At 38.3% G+C, this 19,808-nt stretch overlaps 3 protein-coding genes across 3 annotated transcripts; 1 reads left to right on the top strand and 2 right to left on the bottom strand.

Annotated features, from left to right (window-relative positions):
* Positions 1–5,069: 5,069 nt before the first annotated feature.
* GCK72_005278 (uncharacterized protein) lies at positions 5,070–5,677 on the bottom strand (the record flags this gene model as incomplete). The annotated part of the gene is made up of 2 exons (XM_003116702.2): positions 5,070–5,489; positions 5,537–5,677. The coding sequence occupies 2 exons, from the start codon at positions 5,675–5,677 to the stop codon at positions 5,070–5,072; spliced, it is 561 nt and encodes a 186-aa protein (XP_003116750.2).
* Positions 5,678–6,023: 346 nt separating this feature from the next.
* On the bottom strand, positions 6,024–11,652 carry GCK72_005277 (uncharacterized protein; the record flags this gene model as incomplete). Its single annotated transcript, XM_053725114.1, has 15 exons — positions 6,024–6,129; positions 6,173–6,516; positions 6,563–7,334; positions 7,382–7,516; positions 7,566–8,446; positions 8,497–8,574; positions 8,618–9,005; positions 9,053–9,505; positions 9,557–9,847; positions 9,893–10,500; positions 10,547–10,763; positions 10,814–11,079; positions 11,128–11,319; positions 11,368–11,472; positions 11,524–11,652. 15 exons carry the CDS (start codon positions 11,650–11,652, stop codon positions 6,024–6,026), a joined length of 4,965 nt encoding a protein of 1,654 aa, XP_053589308.1.
* GCK72_005276 (uncharacterized protein) lies at positions 6,415–12,968 on the top strand (the record flags this gene model as incomplete). Its single annotated transcript, XM_053725113.1, has 8 exons — positions 6,415–6,529; positions 6,637–6,722; positions 7,874–7,994; positions 8,042–8,108; positions 9,151–9,457; positions 9,703–9,866; positions 12,305–12,518; positions 12,735–12,968. 8 exons carry the CDS (start codon positions 6,415–6,417, stop codon positions 12,966–12,968), a joined length of 1,308 nt encoding a protein of 435 aa, XP_053589307.1.
* Positions 12,969–19,808: the final 6,840 nt, after the last annotated feature.

Here is a 19,808-nt window from a genome sequence, read left to right as displayed (position 1 = left end):
TAAGAATGCCCTGACTTGGAAAACAAAAAGTTAATAAAGTAAATAATCAGAATACTAAAAAGTCTTCCTGGAAGAAAATAAATAACTAGGAAAGAAGAGGATCTGAAAACAATACTCCGATGAGTTCCAGTTCTTCTTCTTCACTTTTTGATCCAAGAAGGAGGGAAGGAAGACGAGGCGACAACTATTTTTTCTCGCTTTTCTCCGGGATTTCCTCTTCCGGGGGACTCTTCTTTTTTCCCTTTTCTCCACCCCGACCATTCCTTTTTCTTCGCAATTAACTGCAGTCTTTCTGTTCTTCTTCTTCCTTTTTTGTGTTGTCGTAGAGCCCAAGATGGTGCTCTTTACAGCTTTTTCACACAAAGAAAATGCATAAATGTATGAAAGAAAACGACACACACAAAAGGAGAAAAGAGAAAAGAAATGGAAACATTCGAAAAAAGGAAAATGAAAGAGAGAAGTGACAGAACACAAACCACGGCGACACTTATTTTACAGGGTGGTTATTGTAAAGAAAAAAGAAGAAAGAATAGAGCAAGAGGACAAAAAGTTGGTTTACGAAAGGTCCGAAATGAGTCATGAACTCTAATTAGAGTTATCTCAAAGAACATCTTTTTGTAGACTGAGAGACTAAAGTTTACGATGAAAAAGACTAGATCTAGATGAAACAGAAAGTCGTTAGGTGCAGGATTGAGTCAGGAATTCTGAATGAGAGTGTCTGAATGTCTGAATGTCAACAACATTTAAAAATATGTTGAACCTATCAACGTCTCACTGATTTTCTGATCGCGCCATATTGTAACTCCTTTCAGAAGTAAGTTACCTAGTATATCTCGTTTTTGTCGAAAAAACAGGTTACTGTGCACTGATACCGAAACAGTAATCTTTATCACCAGACGCTACGTCTAATTCGACTTCTCAGCAACATGCCTTCTTTCACAACTCAGACCGCCCGTTTTTTGATTCTAAATTCAGAAAGCCACCACCTTGGCTCTGTTTTTTTCGATGACGCCATCATTATTATTTTTGGGATTTTAATAGTTTTCTTCATTCTTCGAAATCCTTATTTTACTCTAACTTCTTTTCTTTTTTTTTCAAAAAATCAAAATATCCCAAAACGACTTTCAACCTTTTTGTGGGTGGCATTTAGATAGACAAAGTGAAAGGACAAACCACTTTTTAGGAGAAAAATGACATTGGTCATTCTGAACTCTCAGATCTTCTTGGTGGAAATGAAAGAACAATTGGAGTGGGTGGTTGGGAGATTGGATTGACGTTTTTGAAATTATTGGTATGATGGGTGGGAATCGAGTAAAGTGATAAAAAATACCAGAATCGAACGGAAATCAACTAGAAGCTGTGTAGATCGGTTCATTCTAATGTTTGCCAGAATTCGGATACAGATTTGACATCCCCAGAGCTTCAGTTTTTCATTCACATCAATTGGTTTCAGTAACTATAAGTTTCACTTTGTCATCTCAGCCAGAATTCCTATATGTTTCATTTCCTAATTTCAAACTGACTCATTAGAAACCAGAAGATACTTTTTGTTCTTTTTCTCCACGTCATTTTTGGTTATTGACTCTTCAATTCCTGACTCTTTCACCCACCTAATCTCCCACTTTGATTCCTTTATTTCTTCTTCAAAGAATCTAATTAACATCTCCTTTCCACTCATTTTTCCATTTCCAATTTTTTTCAGAAAAGTATCACAATTTCTATTTTCAGAACAACATTCGTACTGACCATTCACATCATCATCATCGTCATTTTCAGCATACGCAAAGAAAGATTTTTCAGAGAAAAACAGACTCGTAAAATGCAACCGAAATCTATCAATAAAGCTAGAATTGGGTTGTTTTTTGGGATTGGAAAAGTGGAAAATGAACACAAATCCATACTATTTAGTACGAGTTTTTTGGAAACCACAGGAGGTAAACTAGCTTAATAGATTCTAAAAATGGAGGCGAAAACAATTTGGTTTGAAGTCAATGGAGAATAGAGATATGAATAGAATAATGAAGTTTTTTGGAGGAGAATTTGGGTTGGATGGATGTTCTGAAAATATGGAGACAGAGATGGAGATGGAGTTCAGAAATCTAGAAGATGTTGTCACGTGGATTCTACTTTTGTTTGTTTTGGGAATGGGGATGGACGTCAGATTGGAGTTGGGGAATCAGGGAACACAATTGAAGGGATGTAGATGAAGAAACTGGAAAGCTGGGTATCGTGAACTATGAAGTCGAAAATACCGTCTTTTATTTTAAAATCTCATTCCCACCATTCTAAAAAGAATAACAGAGTCAAATCTCAATGAGTCCAAAATTTCATGAACTGATGAGTCCAAAAAAAACTCAATGAGTCCAAAATTTCATGAACTTCACGAATAAATTGTTGAACTCTGAGAATTGTTTATCTGAAATTCAGGAAAAGCAGCTCAAATGATATCAGCTCACACAAAAGTCTGCAAGTCACAATTTTTATAGCTAGCTCAAGAAGATTTAAAGAGTTTTATTGTAGCTCAAACCAGAAAATGATAAATTCGAAACGTACGATCATTAGTAGTTTTTCTAGGCAGACATGATGAGAAATGAATTCTAGAAGGCGAACAATTTCTAGACATTTAATCGAAATTGGAATGAAAATTGGAATGGTGGGAACGCCACACTATTGGTTTTTATCTGAAACCCACAGACTGTTTCTTGGGAAATGGAATACTTGGAATGTTTAAACAGACAGCTATTCCTAATGTTTCGAATACGGAACAATTATTACTTCCTAGTCCTTTAAAACATCATAAAAACACTCTTCAGGTGTTTGATTCCTTTCTCAGAAACTGAAAATTTATTCGAAATCTCAGACAAATGACGTTGACTTCTTCTTCTATTTCTAATTCTGAATACCTCGACTAGACTGTTTCTTTCCTCATTTCAGAGAACTCTAACTTGTCGTTTTCAGAGACTTTGTATCGTTTGTTGTTGAGTTAAATGATTTTTGTACTCCTTTCAGATAAATAAGGAACTGAAAATTAGAATTAATTTTTAGTCAATCAAAGATTCGTAACATTCAGATAAATTTGTTTTTAGAACATTCTTTTAGAGATTTTAAGAAGATAATCCACGTCATTCAGTCTATAGACGGAATATCTCTGATCAGATCTTTGTTGTCTTTTCGGGTTTTCGAAAATAAATGATTTTTTGAGTTCCTGAAGGGGACTGAAAGGGATCGACTAGCAGAGCAGTATTCTGTAAAAAAGTCACATGAGATTGGGAAAAATTCACTTCGAAAACATATACTTTAGGGAAGCCAGGATGGATATGCAGGGTGCTTAAACTACAGTAATCCTTTCCAAAACTACGATCTCTGTGTTCAGAAAATAATGACCTTTTTGAATAGTTTTCTCCTATTTTTATTTTCCACAAGACTGATTAGAATTCGAGATAAAACGTACCAAAAAACAAGGCAATTCGAAGTTGATTGACATGAAAAAAGAGGAAAATAAACGTAAAAAACAAAATAACTAGATAGATAGATATATCGAAAATGGAGCAATCACCTTGGGGAAAAGAGAAAAAATGAAAAATAAAAAAGTAACAATACGAAGTAGGAATCGTCTGTATTTAATTTGTTTTCTCATGTAAAAGTATCTTCTTTTTGACTCATTTCTCACTCATTCGTAGTGACTAATTATTATAGACAACGCATCCAAACACCTCTTCGAATGCGCTTTTTCAGATGAATAATTGATTGAAACGACGATGGAAAAACTAGGACGAGACTTCTGGAAAACTGGGAAAAGTAGTGGGGACAAGGCGTAATTTAGAAGTTTTCATTATTCATTGTTTGTCGGATAAATATTGAAAATTATGGAATGATGAAGCAGAATGAAGAAGATATTGAGCAAGTGCTATTGTTTAATAATCTAAATATACAATTATTGGATGAGCTACAGTACTTTCCAGAAAAAAGTTCGTGTCAATAGTGTAAGGGTGTTCATTCAGAAAAACCTAAGTATCAGAAATAGGAGATGGAAGTCGGATATTTTCTTTTACAACCGCCGCTTCGGCGGATTTTTACATACATTTTGGTGAAAGTGTTTTGCATAAATTTTATCAACTTCGAAACTAAATCTTAAGACTTCTTCTACAAAACGTATATAATCTGAGCCGAAGAAAAATGTGTTTTCAGCAGAAAACAGTGCTGAAAAGTATGCCGAGAGAATCGTCACTTCATTTTCGAACTTTGAGAAACCGTAGACTGTATCACGAGATTATGTTATTTTTTGTATGATAAACTTGAGATGATTTCAAAACTGAAATCTTAGATTAACTTTTTACAGATTGATTTCATTTTTACGAAATTCTCAAAATATTTTGAATTTCTTAAACTTCTTTTAAGAAGTTTAAAAACTCTCAATGCTCAATGCAAGTTCAGTTGACTCACCTCTTCTGATAACAAGGCCAGAATATTAAAATAGAAGACTGTCTAGACTATATCACTTTGTCTATGACTCAAACAAAAAATATTTGAAAAAAATTTGCAAAACGAAAAAACTCGTGGCTTCTTCTTTTTTCCATTCCAACCGTCAAACCAGGAACATTCATTTCCTGTTATTCATGGATGACTGGATAATGTTTCTAGAATAAACTGCACACATAAAACTCTCTTTTTCAAATATATTTTTGATACAACACTTCTAGGGATTCTACAAAAGTTCAAGTCCGAAATTCAGACTGCTGAACCCAAAAAAAGAATATTCGGAGAAAGCCGGGAAATGTCGTCTAGGAGAACCATATGAGGATATGCTTCTTCTCTTAATGGAATTATATATGATGATGAAAAATAAGGACGGATAAGAAATATGTATGTGTGTTGTGTTGTTGTAGGTCATATATTCTCATCATCATCATCAACAACTTCGACGTCTTCGCTGATGTCCTCTGTCGTCATATACAGAAATACTCTATACTTTTTGAATTTCGTAAAATGGAGAATAAATAAGATCTTTAATTAATAGGGATAACATTATAATTCACAGAGAAAACAATATTGTTGAGTAGTTATTTGAATCAAATGAAATCTTCGAGCTCCCTCTCCAGCTGCCGATCGATCTCCTCATCAGTATCTAATTCCTCTTCTTTCTCTTCAGATTTTGGCGGTGATGGATCTGGAGGTGTTATTGATCTGTTCATCTCCTCGTTGTCATTGATTTCTCCCTCTTCCGGCTCTTCTTCCACTTCGTTATTGTCAGCTTGAATCGGCTCTGGACTACTTTCTTCTTGTTTTTCCTCGTTTATTGGTTTCTCTGAATCCACTGATGCTCGAGATCCTTCAGCCGTCTCCTCCTCTTCTTCCATAACTTCGTCCTCCTCTTCAGAACTCGACGATTCTTCTAACTCTTCTCCAGCCAACACAGCCATCAGCCTCTTCTTCGACATTCCGTCAATCTCCGCCAGCAACAACTGTTTCACGTCGTCTTTCGATTTTCCCTGCAATTTTTCTTCTTTTTTTGCTCACTGCACTCCCTCTAACTCACCCGAAGTATCCGTGGCATCAGAACTTCGATAGCTTCCCACTCGACTGAATTCATCGTGTGCTCCGCCAATTGATCGGTGTGATCCACAAAGTGGGTCAATGAGGCCAGACAAGGGTCGACGTCTTTTGGTGATTCAGTCATTTTTCTGGAACATCTAGTTTCAGTTTCATGTTTTTTATTGTTGATTTTGTTTAAAATAGAAAACTTGTCGATTGGTTGACAACGACTCATTATTATTGAAACTTGAAAACTTGGAAAATTTATTAAAATTCTTAAAAGTAGTTAATTTCACAACGAACAATAAAAAAAAATTGACAGCGGCATGGGGATGGAAAGATGAAACAAGACCCATATTTAGGAAAAAATGACCTATGTAAATTGAAAAATGAAAAAGAAAGATTAAAATGCAATGGAACATGATAAGTTTAACATATGGAATTGATATGTATGTTATTGGTTTCACATGATACAGGGTAATTGTGTTGATTTATGCGTTTCGAAGGAAATTATCGACTTGGAAGTCGTCGTATTGACTCTCGTCCCACATACTTGCTAAATTGATTTCTTCTGAAGCACCACCAGATGTTGAGGCTCTGAAAAAAGTTGATTTTCGAAATTTTTAGAATCATCACTCACTTTTTGCTCTTTTTCGCAGCTGGCTCTGATGATCCTGTTCCCTTTTTCAGCGGCTCATCGCCATCTAACGTGAACATATTCATCAGTTCTCCAGTCTCCATCGTCATCATTGATGTATTGTCGGCGCCAATGAGAGCCTGTGCTGTATTAAGTTTGAACTTGGCCAAACTCATCACTTTCTCTTCAACAGTTCCTTGTGTAATCAGTCGGTATACATTGACATTTCGAGTCTGTCCGAGACGATGAGCACGATCGATGGCTTGCAAATCCTTCATTGGATTCCAGTCGTGATCCAGGAAGATTACTGTATCGGCACCTGTGAGATTCAGACCAACACCACCGACCTGAAACGAGACAGTGAGTAATTACGAATTATTTCAGAGCGCTTACATGTGTTGTTAGAATCAAAACGTCGATAGTTTTGTCCTCATTGAATCGATTGACCATTTTCATTCGATCTCCAGCGGGAACGTCTCCATCTAGCACTAAATGTGATACGACACTTCCGAATTCTCCACTACTCAAAGCATTCGAAACAAGTTTAGCCGAGGTCTTCCACTGACAGAAAATGAGAGCTCTGTGACCGGGTCCAGCTTCATTTAATCCGCCTAATTCGTCAGCTTCTGGTAACACTTCATCATCAGGATTCTTACAAATTTCACATTCAATCAACAACTGCTTCAGTGCCTCCATTTTTCCTGACCTCGCGGTCCTTGCTTTAGCGAGAATGTCTTGTGGTGCTCCGATTTTCAATAAAGTATCATAAACAAGCATTGTGTGATCCGTAAGCTTCCGGAGAGAAATCAAAGTTACAAGACTCGAAATGCCAGTCTTGTTTTTGAGTTCTTCATATGATGATGTACATCTATCGACAATGAATCGATAAACATCCTTCTGATCGTCAGTGAGCTCACATTCGTAATCTTGAACATTCTTCTCTGGGAGTTCTTTGAGCACTTCAGTTTTCAAACGACGCATGATGAAGGGAAGAACAAGTTTATGAAGTTGTGAAATGGCAGCGGAACCTGCCTTGAGATCGAGCTCGTTTGCTTTCGGTAGTCGACATTTCATGATCTTTTTGAGGAATTGACTACGGAATTGTTTCTCGGTTCCCAGATATCCCGGCATGAGCCATGCGAACAAAGACCAGAGATCAGCAGGCCTGAAGTGAAACGGCGACTAAAAATTGGATGAAATAAGAGAGCTTACGAGTTTTGCACTGGAGTACCAGACAAGATAAGTCGACTTTTGCAGACCAGTTCAATTGCAAACTTCCAGGCACGTCGTTTTGAGTTTCGCATGACGTGTCCTTCATCAAGAACAATGTAATTCCAGACACGATCTCTGGAATACAATTATTAGTTTTTGGGAGCGACGAACAAATTAAACTCACGAAATGTATGCAGATTTTAGGTCGTCATAAGGGATGACACAAATTTCTGCACGTTGAGCTCTTATAATATTCTTTACTGCTGGAATTCGTTTGGGGAAGAATCGATTCCATTCTAGACACCAATGATCTACGAGAGTGCGAGGGCAGACAATGAGTGAACATTTATTTCGTTCGTCTAGATCATCTTTGTCTACGGATAAAGCGATGGAGCACATTGTCTGAAGTGTCTTTCCGAGACCCATATCGTCTGCAAGAATTCCATGAAGTCCATAGGTTCGCAAAAATCGAATCCATGTTATTCCTTCTAGTTGATATTCTCGAAGCATACTCGTATCGAATCCTCCAGTAATATCTTCTCGAATGACACGTGGAAGGCTACTCGGTGCACCGAGAACATTGATAAAATTGGAGTATTCCGCTCGTTTTTTAGTGAGTTCTTCGCTGATCCCTTCGATCACAAAGTTCGGATTTTCAAGAGTCACGACGGGAATTAATCGACGGAACGCTTCTCCAGCGGCGTCACGAACTGCTTCGCACTGATCTGTGAGAAGTTGAAACACAGGAGGAGCCAATAGAGTTGCCCATCCATTCAAATAACATGTATCCATCATACAAAGTCGAAGGAAAACTTCAACAGTGGCTAATCTCGAGTTTACATTATTCAGATCTTGGGAAAGAATGACAAGTCTCGTATAACATTTTGATAGAGTATCTCCACACGAAGACTTGCAGAACGTCTCAATGGCTTTCGCAAACGCATATCGAATAGCAGGATCATCGGATGGAAGTAAATTGAAGATTTTATCAGTTGATTGTTCCGAAAGCCGAGATCCAACACGACTCCAAAGACTATTGTGAAGCTCCAAACGGGTTAGGAAAGTCTGAAAAAAAAACGAATAAACTATTCTGGGCAAGTCGATATATCTACTACATTCAGGTCGACGTCTTCACTCAAGTCAAAATGAGAATAGAATTCGGCGAGTTGCGTGGCATTGAATTGACAGAGAATCTGGAGAAGAATGATTTCAAGTTCATTGGTGACGTTAGCCCACCGTTAAGAATAGCTCAGCATTCCTACTCTCCGCCGAGACCATTCCGTTATTCTCCTCAAATCCGTCTTCTGTTTCTTTTCCCCATATCCGTCTCATACTGATTATCGTTGTTTGACTACCGGGACTTGTAACTCCAACTTTTGGCATTCGAATAGAACATCCTGAGAATGAATCGAGAGCTTTCGCCAAAACTTTAACGTATGGACGAGGATTTCTTGGCCAACTGAACATAACAAGAAGGGGAACGGCGCCACGAAACACTTCTGAAGCCATTGCGTCATTCTCTTCAGTTTGCATCGTTTCTACGATTGGACGGATTTGTGGAGTCAACTTTTCAGGAGCATTTCCAAAATAGAAGAGAGTAGAAGACAAAAGTGCATTAATACGGCTGAAAATTATTATTTAACTTTAAATTTAAAAAAATAATGAACTTACATTCCATTAGATTTAATATTCATTTTTGCATTTTCGATAGATCTACACAACGTGTTGTATCTTGTATCAATTGCTTCTCGTTGTTTATCTGTTTTCAGATTTGGTCGGACTGTCGAATACGCTGCCTTGCTCACGTCTTCAGGCGCTCCTCCAGTGGCTTCCGTACTCGTTCGATCAAATCCTCGTACAACACAATATTCGATGAATTCATTGCAATCTTTTGTCAATCCATGTACAATAGTTGTCATCTCATCGTACTGCTTCCCAGGACCTCTCACAATTGAATCTGCTAGTTGTATGATTGTCATTGGTGGCGGTTTCTCTGTGATTTTTGCATTAACTGCTGCTCTATATAGAGCGGCCCACTCGTTGACAACAATCGAAACTCCTAGATTGTGCATTATGGTTCGCGATTGAAAGAATGGAATGAAGAGTAATTGAACAGCAATGTCTCTGAAAACAACTGGTTTCGATGGAATAAAAGTATTTAAATTATCAACGTACACTTTTTGCCCCTGAATTTCTTCGTCAGATTCATATAAAGCCTCCAGAATGATGGCTAAAAACTTAGCACATAGTATCTTCCGTGTCAGATATACTTTGTCTTTTTCCTTTTCTCCAAGAAATCTCATTTCTTCTGAACACATCAGCTCTGTCGATGTTTTATTGTTACTGGAAATTCCATCGACATCGCATGCGAATACATCGATTTGAGGATTACGGTGATCGAGAAGAAGACATCCAAGCCAGTTTCCAACTTTCTGACTTACATCACCTTTTTCTATAAGAATATGCCTGAAAATAGTTGCTTGAGGTTTATAGAAAAGAAATGAAACTCACTGATACGTTCGAAACACCTTGCTGAATGTTATGAATGTTTTTTCTAAGAACACGAGAGAATCCGATGGCGGTGCAAAAAGAAGAATCCGATATAGTTGTTTAATGATAATAAAAACATCTTCAGCAGTCAGTTTTCCATGCTGAGGTCTATCAATATCTGCATCAAGCAGCTGCACAATTTTCTCGCATCGAACTGGAAATGCTGCATCAATAGTTGAGCATATTGTCAATAAACTCTGTCGACTGATTCCAAGCTCTTGATTCCATCGTAACCATAACTCCACTATTTCTAATAGATCTATACAAAGAGCGTCGAGACCAGCTCGCAGTTGCTCTTTTGCTGCTTCTATATCCAGTAACTTCCATACATGATTCATAACTTTTTCTACGAGTTTACTCATTTCTTCTTGTGGAATTTCTTTGTTCGACAGTATTGATGCTAGTGTTTTCACTGCACATCCGGTCACATCATCAATTGGATCATCGAGTGATTGAATGACAAGATCGAAGCATCGATCGAATGTCTTCTTGTGATCATCATCGTCATTGCGTGCAATTGCAAAATAATACTTGAGAATAAGAAGTCCGGATTGACGAATGTTCCAGTTCTAAAAAATAAAGAATAGTATTTACGAACTATTTAAAATTACTCACATCATCTCCCGGAGTGCTGACCATCTGAACTACGATTTCCAACACTACTTCTCGTCGTTTTTCATCTGTATTTCGAAGCATATGAACCAAAGCTTGAGCACATTGTTCTCTGACTGGTGCAGTTGCGTTTCGGCCGGAGATGAAATCATTGAACTTGTCGAGAATGAGTACATGAATTAATAGGTACAGAATTGTATCAATCAGTTCATAAGATAGTCTGAAATCGTGGATTCTCAAAAAAGTAAAAATCAGCTACAATTATTTCACCTGTCATATGAAGTTGTAGCTATTTGACAAATTGCAATCGATGCCCCGTGCCTTGTATACCATTGTTGTTCAGCGACCATATTTACAAACTCTTTCAGTACTTTCCAGAAAGTTTTGAGTCTTTCACTATCATCATTGAAATTTTCATCAATTTCTCCTTCTATTATCTCTGTTTTTGTAACTTGCAACAACTCTTTGCTTGTCGAAGGTAACTCTGGCTCTGAAACTCCCTCGTGAAGAAACTCATCATCGCTCAGAAACTTTTGCTGTAATTAAAAGCAATTTTCATTTTCGTTTTAACAGAAAATTCATACCGAGCTGATTCCAGTGACACGATTGTATTCGAGATGCTGATCAACAATTTCTCTTTGTGTCTTTTGATTCCCTCGTTCTTTGCCAGCTTTCAATGATTTTTCATCATCACTCAAAAGAGGTTTAAAGTTTCTTTGCACATTCAGTACGACGATGTTTTTAATTCGTTCTGAAACTGACGAGTTTTCATTCTCCTGTAAAAATTCATGATATGATCAGACTATTTTTCTTCTTGCCAAAACCTTTTTTCTTTCAAAATCTGGAACATTTTGAAGAAGGGCTTGCAAAGCTTTTCCGGCAGAAACTCGAGTGTCCCAGGCTTGAGAACTCGCGTGTTTTTTCAGGCTCTGAAGCGATAATCATTTATGAATTCAACTGTGAATAAATGTATGATTTACCTCTTTCACATCTTCACTCAAAATCGATAATTTACCGTACGCTGCCGCCGCTTCATTTCTAACATTTGGATTTTTTGCTTCAAGTAATGGATCGAGCTGTAGAAGACGTGCCGAAGTGTCGGCGCTCATCTGACACTGAAATGAACAGGATGGGTTATTTATTCGTTCTGAAAATGACAAGCGTGGAGAGAAAAACAATATTTCGATTGAGTTTTGAGAATAAAGATACCGGAGAGCTCGAGCATTTGATGGATTCTATTAAGCCCGAAATTGGATAGAGAAATGCAATCTCGCTCCACTGAAGGCATTGACAAATGGAGCGAAATCCAACGATTTTGAATTGTCAACATTCGTGTGATTTTAGCAAAAAGAATCAAAGTTTGATTAACACCGACATGAATTGAGAATGGCCATATTAGTTTATCATCAGTTCAGGCTTTAGAAAGTTTAAGAAATTTTTCAAACGGCTGAGAATCGCAAATCTTTTTCCCTGCCGCACTTCTTTGATCAGCTTTCATAAATATCTGTGTTTTTCAAATATGGAATAAAAACAAGGAATTCTGCTATCCATTTTTTATTACAAGAGTTAGAAAGTACATTGATTACATTTTCCATTCAGTTGCCATGCGAAAAAGATTCTTTTTTGGGGGGTGAGAGGGGCAGTATACTTTCGGAAGATTGATTGATGAGAAGTAAAATACAAGAGAAATTGGAGAGTGGATAACAGAATAAGGAGAAGAGGACTTGGGTCCATTAATAACTTATTGGATTTGGATTCCAGAGAGTTCGATGTCTCCGGAGATCTGGAGCCCAGCGATGTCGTGTGGATCGGCGCGATGAGCGTACGAGATGAAGCGCTCTCCGTTGACGAAGACTTGGAAGGCGTAGTCCTCGTTTTGGATGACAAGGTCGAATCCTACTCCCTTCTCGAATGGGATCTTTCCCTCGCGCTCCTCATTTCCCCACTCGTTGGCGGCGAGCGAGTTGCGGATGACGTGCTGAAATCATACTTTTTTTTTTTCAAAAACATGTCTGTCAATTGCACTTTATCAACGGGCAGACACTAGGATTTCAGTAACAGGAAAACGTTTATAAAATACCCTTATTTGCGTTTTCGGTCTCAATGTAGCAAATAAAACTTTTTTGTGTCTCCTTACCTTCTCGTCGAAACGTGGGTTGAAGTGGAAAGCGATGTCTCCGTTCTTGCGGAGAAGGTTGACGTGGAAGCGCTTGGCCTTCTTCTCGACGGTTCCGAAGACAAGGAGGCTCTTTCCAACTGGAAGTCCGTTGGCAAGTCCGCTTTCGTATGGAACTGGGTAGTACTTTCCTCCCCAGTGAACGTGGTTCAAGTAGAGATCTCCATCAATGGAGAGATGAGAGATCGACGACAGTGGAAGACGGTGCTCGTAGTCCTTGAACTCCTTGTGGTCGACGATGATCTGTAAATTAATTAATAGTTATGATCAAATCTTCCTAAGTTAGAATCTTACCTGGAAGCGATCATCATGAGCACGGATGCGGATGTCGAAGGAGTCTCCCTTCTTGATTGGGTTCGACTTGCGCTCTTCCTTTCCCCACTCTCCGTTGGAGAACGAGTTGAGAACGATCTTTCCCTCATCGAAGCGGACGGAGACGTGGAGTGGAACGTCGTTTCCGGAGAAGTCAGCGGTCTTCGAGTGAAGGTTGATGGTGAAACGTTGGGACTCATCGATGGTGGATCCCTTGACGATGAGAGTTTGTCCTGGCTCGAACTTCTCTTGGAGAACCGAGCGGTATGGGACTGGCTGAAAACATGATAGACTAATAATGGGATATCAAATAGCAAAAAGCGCAACCATTCTGTCTTCTTCTTCCATGTGCCATTTCAAAATGTTTAGAAGGGTAATCATGTAGAAATATACTAGTGTGGGAGCTTTGGTGAGCTCCTCGCGTGTGGCGCACGATGGGGTGAACAGAATAAGCGAGCAAGCAAGCAGAGAACCAAGAAAACGGAAGAGCTGTTATCCAATCTACCCCACCAATCTTCGCGCTCCCAAAACTTCTCACACAGCTGATGACAACGATGTAGACGACAAAAAACGTCTTCTACATGTTTGGTTGTTTTCATTTTGCTCTATTTTCTGCCGCTATATGGTCCAAAAAGCAAACACTGAAGGACTATAGATTTCTTTTGACTGCTTCAATAGTGATAATGGAATGGAAAAACGCCGACAAAGGTGTGGGCGAGAATGCAGATAACGAAAGGAATGTGTCATACAAGACACTAAAGTGTTCTGATGGAATTTTCAGGGATGAGAACTCTGTTAAGATATTTTGAAAATCATTTTGAAAAGTGTTTGTGCATCGCATGCAGTCTGGGAATGTGATACACTTTATCCGATTTCCAGAGATCAAAGAAACCAGATTCTCCACCAAACCACCGTCAGCAGATGGTTTCTCATGAAACCGTACCTTCTCTTGCTCGTACCAGCGGAGGAATTGCGGGGTCGACATCCCGATTGATAGGAATGAGCCAAAAAAAGATTTCTAGTCAGAGATGAAAATGAAAGCGATCGTTCAGGACGAGTGCCAAACGAGAAACTGACGGCTGGTAAACAGTTTCAATACAAGCTGAGAGGGAGTGAGAGAGAACTAGACAGCACTACAGTCATAACATTCGCAAGCTCCGCCCTTTTTACATGAAAAGAGCGAGAAATTGTTGGAGGTGACAGATTGCGCGCGGGCGACATTGAAATGTTTCTTTTTGTGCAACTGCCTGGGTCTCCGACTTTCTCTTCACTGTCTCGCTAACTTCATTCCATGATTCATCGTTATTAGGCGGGACGAACGGGAGAAGGAACATTCTGGAGTTGTCGATCGATTGAATGAAGTTGCTGTTAACTTGTACACAACAATGGAATTTAAAATTGTGATTTGTAAAACACAAATAATGGGTGCCTCAAAATGCATGAACCTTCCGTTGCTATTGCTCAATATTTGCGTCTTCGCATTACTATTTACCGCGTTTGAGTCTGGGTCACGTGCAAACTTTAAAGGCACGAATCGGTGGGGAATGACCCGAAATACACTTCAAACAGACGCCTCGACGTTGAAATATGAATTTGCAGTTTTTAGAAACGCAAGCGAGGGATTGATCGATTCAAGTGGAGTGCACAGTTCCCACGGTAACCTCCAATATTCGATGGCAATAGTTTCCACGCGATGTTGTTTTGATCGAAAGCAGGAGAGGAAGAAGAGGTCGCATGTAATTTTCACGAAGAATTCAACCAAGGAGAAAAAGAATTGAGGCAGAAGAAGGTTTTAGCAGAGAGAAGTAGCATAATCAGGGTTGTGAATATTCTAGGAGAACCGGAAATTCGTAAACATAAAATGAACCTACTGGCCGATAAATTCAAGCATTTCTATACTCGGAGAAAGTGTTTTCAGGTTCAGGCTTCCTACTTGTAGAAAGCTTTGTTCCAATTGGCACTCACTGGTTGTTCGGAGTTAACGCTGTGTATCAGTGTTGTTGGGAATTCCGACTTCCGACTTCCGACTTCCGGGTTTTTTTTCACTTCCAACTTCCGACTTCCGACTTCCGGATAAGAAATTTCACTTCCGACTTCCGACTTCCGACTTCCGACTTCCGGATAAGGAATTTTATTTCCGACTTCCGTCATTCCATAGCGGTGGAATTTCGGAAAAGTAAATTTCGCAGAAATACATGGAAAAATTGTCTAGAAGGACAGAAAATAGGCTTTTCTTCAGCCAAAAACTAATTTTCCACTGATTTTCGGCAATTTTATGATTTTTCTCTTGGGGTTTTTGAATATTTGCGAAAAAATCTAATTCCTACTTCCGACTTCCGACTTCCGACTTCCGGGCGTTTTTTCACTTCCGACTTCCGGATAAGAAATTTTACTTCCGACTTCCGACTTCCGACTTCCTGATAAGAAAAATCACTTCCAACTTCCGACTTCCGACTTCCGGATAAGAAAATTTTCACTTCCCAACATCTCTGCTGTGTATTATAGACGGACATAATGAACTTTAACACAGATCTACTATCTCATTCGCCAACTTTCAAAAACTCATTAGTCTTCAAAGCTTCTAATTTAGGCTCTCAAACGACTCAATCATATCTTTCACGCATAATCTCTGATCTCTTAAATCCGAAAGCCTTGTGTAAACAAACAATACTGTTGTTTTTTGCTTTTACTTTGATCTTTCTTCAGCTGGTGATTCAACAAATTTAGTTGACCAAACACCAATATACTACACTGCCCGACATAAATATAGAGCCACTTGTGATTATCGACTATCTCACAAAAATGATGATACTTCAGGAAGTTTTCAAAATCGCAAAAATATACATTTATTAGCTGAAAAATATTGCATGCAAAACATTTTACCTCTGCCTCTTTGTTTTTGGAGAAATCGAAGAAATGTGAAAAATGGCTTCAATCTATCCGACATAAATATAGAGCCACTCACAAAAAGTGTCAAAAATGAGAAAATCTCAAGCTGAAAATATTGAATTCGAAATCTTCGTCAAAAGTTGAGTTGTTTAGAGATATTTCTCCAACATTTTCAGTTAAAAATTTTTGAGAAAAATGAGAGTTTCTGCAAATTTTCAAGCCTCTTCATTTTCCGTTTGTTTTGTCTAAATAAGTTCTATCTAGTATCTGATTTTTGTCTCTATTAAGTGTGTAACTCATGAATTAAAATTTGGTGTAGTTTTTGTGAACATTTGAATCCGTCTGAACAACTTAGGTTGTCTCAAATCAGAAAAGTAGGAAATTTTATGAAATTTTGCATGCATTTACATCGGAATTTCTGGTATTTTAAACTTTAACTATATTTTTTTGTTTGTCAAACAACGAACTGGTCTTGTTGTTTTGTTTATCAACATTTATCCTGAAATAGCTCCACTGTAAATCAACAAAAAAAGTAGCAACATGAAATTTTAGATCAGAAAAGTTGAAGCAAAATCATCAGATTATTCAAACTGCGTTCAATGAGCAATTATGACAATAATTCAGCATATATCAGTGTTATTATCATAGATTTGTTGCATTTTCAAAGTTTCACTGAAGTCGTGGCACTTTTTACCTGAGCTAAAAATATACCTCTGTACGATACAGATGAAAATTCATGTTGCTACTTTTTTTGTTGATTTACAGTGGAGCTATTTCAGGATAAATGTTGATAAACAGAACAACAAGACCAGTTCGTTGTTTGACAAACAAAAAAATATAGTTAAAGTTTAAAATACTAGAAATTCCGATGTAAATGCATGCAAAATTTCATAAAATTTCCTACTTTTCTGATTTGAGACAACCTAAGTTGTTCAGACGGATTCAAATGTTCACAAAAACTACACCAAATTTTAATTCATGAGTTACACACTTAATAGAGACAAAAATCAGATACTAGATAGAACTTATTTAGACAAAACAAACGGAAAATGAAGAGGCTTGAAAATTTGCAGAAATTCTCATTTTTCTCAAAAATTTTTAACTGAAAATGTTGGAGAAATATCTCTAAACAACTCAACTTTCGACGAAGATTTCGAATTCAATATTTTCAGCTTGAGATTTTCTCATTTTTGACACTTTTTGTGAGTGGCTCTATATTTATGTCGGATAGATTGAAGCCATTTTTCACATTTCTTCGATTTCTCCAAAAACAAAGAGGCAGAGGTAAAATGTTTTGCATGCAATGTTTTTCAGCTAATAAATGTATATTTTTGCGATTTTGAAAACTTCCTGAAGTATCATCATTTTTGTGAGATAGTCGATAATCACAAGTGGCTCTATATTTATGTCGGGCAGTGTACAAGAGGAGAAATCTTTACTGAAATTCTTCAGAAATTGCATCTTCTCGCCCTTCTTTTACGGTCGGTATAACTTTCTGATTCATTCTTCTACCGCCCGTTGCATCATCCCTGTCTTTTTTCTACAAGACAGTGGGTGGGGTAAACAAAAATATTGATACGGTTTCTGCCTGACTCATCACATCTCTTTCTTCCCATTTTTTCATTTTCTTCTTTTGCGCGCCGCACTTTCCGAAGACTTTTTTGAAACTCACGTAGGACTTTGGCTCTTCGGCGGACATTGTCAAATTTTGCGGAAGCGGTTTACGATTCCTGAAAAATTAACAAATTAGGGACGTCTTCTCTACCGTGATGATTGATATATAGAAGTGAGAAAATTTTCGACGACGGCGATAACGATGAAGACGACAATGGCAATAAAAACGGCCGCCTCGCACTGGAGAGAAAGAGAAGGAGGGCAGAAGGAAAAGGCGAAAGCAAAGCGTTTTGTAAATAAAGAGTTAGAGACAACAGACACGTAAACAAGAGATGAAAGAGCAATGAAGATGGAGGAGAAGCAGAGAAATGGCGTGGGGACTGCAGGAACCATGGTGATAAAATTGTGAGAAGAGGGAGAAGAGTCTTGACGATGTGTTTATGATGAGGTGACACATCATGAAAAAGAAAGGAATTGAATGCATTTGCATATTCTTGATGCATTTTTTATGGGGTACTGTAGGAGTGAATCAATATTAGCAGAAGAATTTGGAGACTTTCTTCATTGAAGAATATTCTTGAATGAAATATTGAACGCCTGACATTAGAAATTAGCCGGCTAGATGATCCTGCGTTTTTTTTTGAAAACAATTTCGAGCTGCAACAACGAAACATGAAGCTTCTGCGAACACAATCGAGACTTTAAAGCTTCAGTCAACTGTTTCTTTTTTGTGAAACTGAATATGAAGGCACTCTGCCTGCAGACCTAATCGAAAAGGGATGGCACCGAGAGAAACAAAAGACGGCAATGAGTTTAGTTTCTCATTTTTCGAGTGTAGCCGAGTGTCAGTGTTCCTTGTCCCTTTTCACTCAAGTGCAGATGTTTGCTACGACCTCTGTCTCATAAACCGACTCATGGTATTGATGCGGGGCGAGACATGTGGAATCCATATGTTGCTACAAATCGAAAAATGTTGCCATCACAAAGCACACCACACCCAAATTTCGATTCATTTCGATCCACTTGATGTTGTGTATTTCGAAACAAGTAGGAAAGCGTTTCAAACATCAAAAATGGATGCGAATAAGCGTGCTGTGCGTCTCTCATGCGCGAGAGTACGTATCGAGTGAAATGTGGCGGGAAATCTCTCGCACTAGTCGGAACAATTATACTTCTCAACGATGAAGTTCGATGAGTACGTTCCACCAGTTAAAGAGAGACGAACGGAATATGAAACGAAACTGACGGGACTAGATGTATAAATGTGAACAAAAATGTGGCGTTGCGGGAAAGGTGACAGAGACTGGAGATAAAGAAAGGGGTCTATTTTCTGAAGTGTTCTCCATCTCTTTTATCGTCGAATAAAGTGGGCGGGGTCGAACTGTTTCTCTTCTTATTTTTCTTCAGCATCTTTCTCTCGCAATGCCTTTCCGCATTTTATTTGCTGACGAATTTGATGACTTATAGTACTAGTACCGGGTAATATTGATAGAGAAAGGAGCAAACGGCATTGCTTAACATTTTGTACGATTCGTTTTTTTTGTCACAATTTCTAAATCTATGGAACTACAAAGACGGATTCTAAGAAATAGGTGAAAAATAAAAACAAGGGGAGGGAATGGAATTTCTGTTTACCGAAACCACTAAATAAAACGAAGTGAAGAAATGCCAAGATGTGAGTTTTGAATGTGATAAGACTCACTGATAACAACTTCTCGGTATTTACACGGAGGAAACGAATTTTTACTACGGAATGACGACTTATTCATGAGAAAATTTCGAGCTCTAAAATTTTACGAATGAGACCTGGAAAGGGTCAGGTCAGATTTTCAAAAGTGAGAAGCTGGTGGAGTCGAAAACTAGGAAAAGGAGAATGAATAAATTATCCTTGTGGTGGAAAGTCAACAACCCCATTATCTATATGATCTATTCGCAGTGATCATTTACATCAGAAAACATATTCTCTGATGAATTAATTCAGAAAACCACAAAACAAACTGTGTTGTTCGGACTCGTGGGAACTCACTGCGCAATGTGTATCGTGTTGGCAAGCAACAAGAGAACAAAACCGAAAGGAAACAAATTTTTGGGGGTTGACCGACACAGAAGGGGGCGCCACTCTTACCCGTACTCACAAACAGCAAGAAGGTAGATAGAAAGGCGATACGAGACGTGTGAGAGAAATGTGGAAAAGGTCGTAGAAACGTGGGGAGACATTTTGTTTACGCTATCCCCCCTTGCCGTCGCCATACCGCTGTTTCGAATCTATGTCGA

Source organism: Caenorhabditis remanei, chromosome II, assembly GCF_010183535.1.
Source record: "Caenorhabditis remanei strain PX506 chromosome II, whole genome shotgun sequence".
Classification (NCBI taxonomy): Eukaryota; Metazoa; Nematoda; class Chromadorea; order Rhabditida; family Rhabditidae; genus Caenorhabditis; species Caenorhabditis remanei.
The sequence above is the reverse complement of the archived record's forward strand: the minus strand, read 5'-3'. Positions and strand labels throughout refer to the sequence as shown.